The sequence below is a fragment of the Montipora foliosa genome, chromosome 6 (genome assembly GCF_036669935.1).
Source record: "Montipora foliosa isolate CH-2021 chromosome 6, ASM3666993v2, whole genome shotgun sequence".
In the NCBI taxonomy this organism is placed as follows: Eukaryota; Metazoa; Cnidaria; class Anthozoa; order Scleractinia; family Acroporidae; genus Montipora; species Montipora foliosa.
In genome coordinates, this window is record NC_090874.1 from 29026243 (window position 1) to 29031242 (window position 5000).

General features: G+C 38.1%; 1 protein-coding gene and 1 pseudogene across 4 annotated transcripts in view; both read left to right on the top strand.

The window, feature by feature from the left end:
• The window catches only part of LOC138008574 (uncharacterized), a 2615-nt pseudogene extending 1419 nt beyond the window's left edge, over positions 1–1196 (top strand).
• The window catches only part of LOC138007091 (delta-1-pyrroline-5-carboxylate synthase-like), a 209368-nt gene that overhangs the window by 130754 nt on the left and 73614 nt on the right, over positions 1–5000 (top strand). For all 4 annotated transcript variants that reach the window (XM_068853811.1, XM_068853813.1, XM_068853812.1 and 1 more), the window contains one exon: positions 2799–3119. In XM_068853811.1, coding sequence (XP_068709912.1) covers positions 2799–3119 — 321 coding nt within the window. The remainder of the gene's footprint in view (positions 1–2798; positions 3120–5000) is intronic.

The following is a 5000-nucleotide window of genomic DNA, read 5'->3' on the forward strand; positions in this document are numbered from 1 at the left end:
ATCCAAGCGGCGCACCAACGTTCAAGATTGTGAGACACCGACATATTAAGAAAAGCTATGTCAAAGCAGATTTCGTGTGTTAAGGGAAACGAAAAAACGAAGATCGGAGCCAGATGACATACTTTTCCCATGTCCCGAAGAAGGATGTGTTAAAGCATACAGTCGTTTTGCAAACCTCCAGACACACCTAGATACTGGAAAACACCAAATGATGCTCGAGCAGGAAACTCTCTATGATAGAGCTAAAAGAGAATATTTGTCCAAACTGACGGAGGGGCGCACTCTAATTCCAAGCGTTCAAGTTACTGTACAAACAGAGTGACGGCTTGCTGCCTCTTCCAATGGGTTGGGCCTTGAAGACAATTAAGAAAAAGGTGCGTTTTACAAAGAAAGAGACCGAATTCTTAACTGACCAATTTCAAAAAGGGGAGCAAAGTGGACGGAAAAGCGATCCACAGGAAGTTATGAAAGCAATGAGCTTAGCTAGAGACCAAGCGGGGGAACGCCGATTTCAACCTGTTGGGGTCCTTACGTCGCATCAGATTAGTGGCTTCTTTAGCTGTCTTTCAGCAAAGAAGTGATAAGAAGTTGCAGTTGCAATGAAGCAAAAGCTAGTGAATTCTCAGAAGTGGCCTTGCAGAACGCTGATGAGGACGAAATTTTCCACCGAAGCTGAGTCTTCTGTTGGCAGTGTGTGCAAATGTGATAAGAGATGTGGCTCTTCAGCAAACGATTGAAACTTTTGATCTTAACATCTGCAAACTTGTACAAAACTGTACACTCACAACTTTAAAGAGTGCATAGGCTAAGAGACATGTGCATCGACCTTGGGCTGGATATTTCTGGCATTTCATCTCAGAAGAGGAAAAAGCAATGCATCGCACGACTCACACAATGAGTCCAGGAGTGTATGTGCTCTTCCAAGTAACTAATCACTGAACGTTTTACAAATAACTGACCTGCTGATTATAAAAGGCGGATTGTGTATAATTTACAAGAAGGCGTTACCTGACAGCAGAGTCCTACATATCGGATTTCAGTCCCTCCATCTCATCACTGCTTATAGAATATCCATTTATTTGTGTTGGACGATTTTCAGTATATTCGAAACTGGCGAGTGCAGAAGGGATGCAAATGCTCGAATTCATGTTCACTGGATGTGAAGCGAACGTAAACTAATGGCTGTGTGGCACATTTAACCTGTTAAGTGCAATTCAACTGTTTCATCTGTTGTGTGCAAGTTATGCAAAATTATGGCGCGATTTTCAGGGTAGGAAAAGTCGAAATTTGTTTCTCATGTCTCCGTATATGAAACTCAAGTGTATTTATAGACATATTAACATGTTTCTAGTCATTTCAACGGCTAGTGAAGGTATAACTGAAGGTAAAACAGTTATTTGTGTCCAACGCATTTAATTTTTTTATTTATCTCATTATGGCATCATAGTAATTTAACCGAAATTCGGCCGGTCATCTTTTGATAGGCAAAGGCCCCAAAGAAATAAAACCCAAATCGTAAAGAACTATCTTTCCAGGCTTCTTGGTAGTGTTATTGTAAACTTTGAGACACTACCACATGTGTTTTTGCCAAGCTATTCTAGGCTACCTTTGCCTTAATTTCGAAAGGACCAAGATGTCGTGTCTTAACAGAGACTTAGCTCCTCCAGGAATAACGCAAGACAAAAACTATTACTTTGTCTCGATAAATCAAGTCCAACTCTATATTTCTTGAAAAGTCCTTCTGTTTCATTTTTGTTCGTATGACAACTGCCCGAAAAGTGCATAATTTCAGGGTAGCATTTGGTGAAAATTGAGCTGTTTACCCCCCGAAAGTTTTTAACAGTTTATTTCTGTGAAAGGGCATGTTTCAAAAATCTAACCCCATTTCCGTTTATTCACTAGATAAGGCTACCCACAGGTAAAAAATGAGGCAAGTCGATTTTTGGTCTTGTCCGTGATTTTTGCGATAATGTTTGATTTTTACTGACATTCATTCTTAAGAAGTAAGGTTGATAATGGGACTGATTGTACAGATATGATGAAGACTCAAAATGTGATTAACTGTGATTTTGTTAGGTATTTCGCTATTGTTTTTTGTTCAAGATTACTCCTTATCAAGCTGTGGTTATGGGAAGGTTGTACGAATTTCATGAAACAAATATCCCTTTGAACATCGCATTGCATCTTTCAGACTTTAAAGACATATTTAAGACTCTTCAAACTTAAAATATGATTAACCGTGTTGAGGTGAGCTTTAGGCTATCAGTGGTGCCATCATTTCCCATTGCAAACCCACTGTTACCTGTGGAAAACATAATGCTAAGTCTTAAAGAAGCTCAAACCAGTTTCAACACTTTCAACAAAGTGTACTGTTTGGAAGGATTGAATCTACTCAACTGTTTCATGATTATACCAGCAATGTTATGGTACAGTATGAAACGCCAATAATTGGTCAACATGATGCACTCAGTAATGTGTGGGTCACTATGGCAACAAAAGAGCCATCTAAAAACACCAATATTTTGCCTTTTAAAGCCTACATTGTATATCTCAAAAACAAACTATGTGACCACCCATTTTATTGTCTAAGCTTGCTTAGACAAAACTCTTTGCAAAATTTAAAAAAAATATATTTTGGAGGGTCAACTTCACAATTGGAAAGGTTTAAGGTTGCTCTGAATCTGCTCCAGAATTTTTTTTAATTTTGCAGAGTTTTATTTTAGCCTGCTAATCGTTTTACAGCAATAAACACCTTAAAAATACAAAGTAATATGTTGTGTGTTGCTTTCATTTAATAGAGAGGAAGAATTCTGTACAAATTAGCAGACCTTTTAATGGAACGCAAGGATGAAATCTTAGATGCCAATTCCAAAGATCTTGAGCTTGCTCGCTATGAAGGTTGCCTGCCACCTCCACTGATAGCTAGGCTATTGTTGACTCCTGCTAAACTAGAAAACCTGGCACATGGGATCAGACAAATTGCTGATTCGTCACATGATATGCTGGGTTGTGTGATAAAGCGGACAAAGATAGCCAATGGCTTGCACCTCAAACAAGAGAAAGTCCCCATTGGAGTGTTGCTGGTTATTTTTGAGTCTCGACCAGATGCATTGGTCCAGGTAAATACCATTTACTATTCTCAGATTGGAAACCACATCCTTAGGGTTTTTTGGGTAACTGATCAAATCTTGCATACACTTGAGTTTGGTTTTTGAATGCTAACGTGAATTATCATCGCTCAGCAAACGTAACAAACTTGTATCTTCTTGCTGCCACAGAAACAAAGTGCTACTATGTAAAAACTAACACTTTAACACTTGCATTATAACCGTTGCATTATTATGTAAATTCCATAGTATATAAGCGACGGCTACGAATATTCTTGTCAGTAAAATCCCCTGAAGAGTGAGCAATCACGAAAAAGGCTTGTCGGGGTGAAAGTATAGTTTTTTTTCTGTTTTTCAACGTATATTGTGCTCTGCTTTTATGCATCAAGTCAAGCAATGTGCCATAGAAAAATCAAATCATGGACGTTTAGCCCATTCGGGCTTCTTCAGCGCTACAAATCAATACTCGGGATAAAGAATGGGTATTGACTGAAAGTTTGTATTGTTTGTATTGAATGGGTACTTCTTCAGCACTACAAATCAATACCCGGAATAAAGAATAGGTATTATTTCAGGTATTGATTTGTAGTGCTGAAGAAGCCCGAATGGGCGAAATGTCTCTGTATTAAAGACCACAAACGAGGCGCGTAGCACCGAGTTGGCTATAATCATCTCATATCCAACAAGTGCGAGTGGAATAATTGTTTTATTAAAAACGCCCCCAAAATATAGAAAACTAGACTACAATATAAATAAAAAGGCCCAAAAAATCACGCATATGCTTGCCGTGTTTGTAGATCATAGTATAATGGCTCATAACCCATGCTGGCTTAGCCAATCAAAACTCTCGAATTGCATTATCCAGTTTTTAATAAATATATACATATTTAAGCAATAGACCACAAGTTTCTGTGGTTGATAGGCTGATAAACCACGCAGGATGTTGGTAGAACAGGAGAAGAATTGTAAATCACGAGCCGCAGTGTTCTTCCAACATCCCAAGTGGTTTATCATGCCTATAAACCATGGAAACCTGTGGTCTATTGCTTTTATATAATAATTCAGAAGACGCGCAATTTTTCCTTGAGTTTACTGGCTTAATAAAACATAGCTGATTGACCAATCAGAGTGCGCGCATTGATTTGGTTATTATATAAATCTTTATCGAAAGTTAAAAGAGAAACGAGGACAGACAACTTCTGACGTAAAAAAAGTTTAAAAATATAGATGTGCATATATATATATATATATGTTTCAATCATACATGTATGTAAACAAACGTTGCAATGACATGACGATTGGTCGGTTTTTTAGTATGTTTGCACAGAGACTCGTCACATGATAATAATCAGAATACATATTAGACGAAGGCCTTTCGCTACCAAAAATTTCAATGACATGACGATTGGTCGGTTTTTTAGTATGTTTGCACAGAGACTTGCCACATGATAATAATCAGAATACATATTAGACGAAGGCCTTTCGCTACCAAAAATTTCATGGAACGAAATGTTTATCAAGGGACCAACGAGAATACCTTTTTCCATGCAGACTGTTTGTATGACAGTCGCCGTGAATGTACAATGTTGTCACACTGTCTATCGGTGCGCAAGAGACTCAAAATATCCAATCATATCCAATCAGCTGGATGTGTTGTCGTTGAATGAGATTTTTTTTCGGGTATGAAATACCTTTACAATGTATACGACCTATCCGATTAAATAAAGGTTGGTTCTGAATTCGACTCTCGCTTTGCAATCACTGTCAGGCAGAGTGAGAGCACTTGCCTGCAATGCACTTGCCCAACAATGCTTTAATGCCATTGCACGCCATACAAGCCAAAATACATGTATTTGGTTACAAAAATAAAGCTATAACTGTATAAAGTAGGAA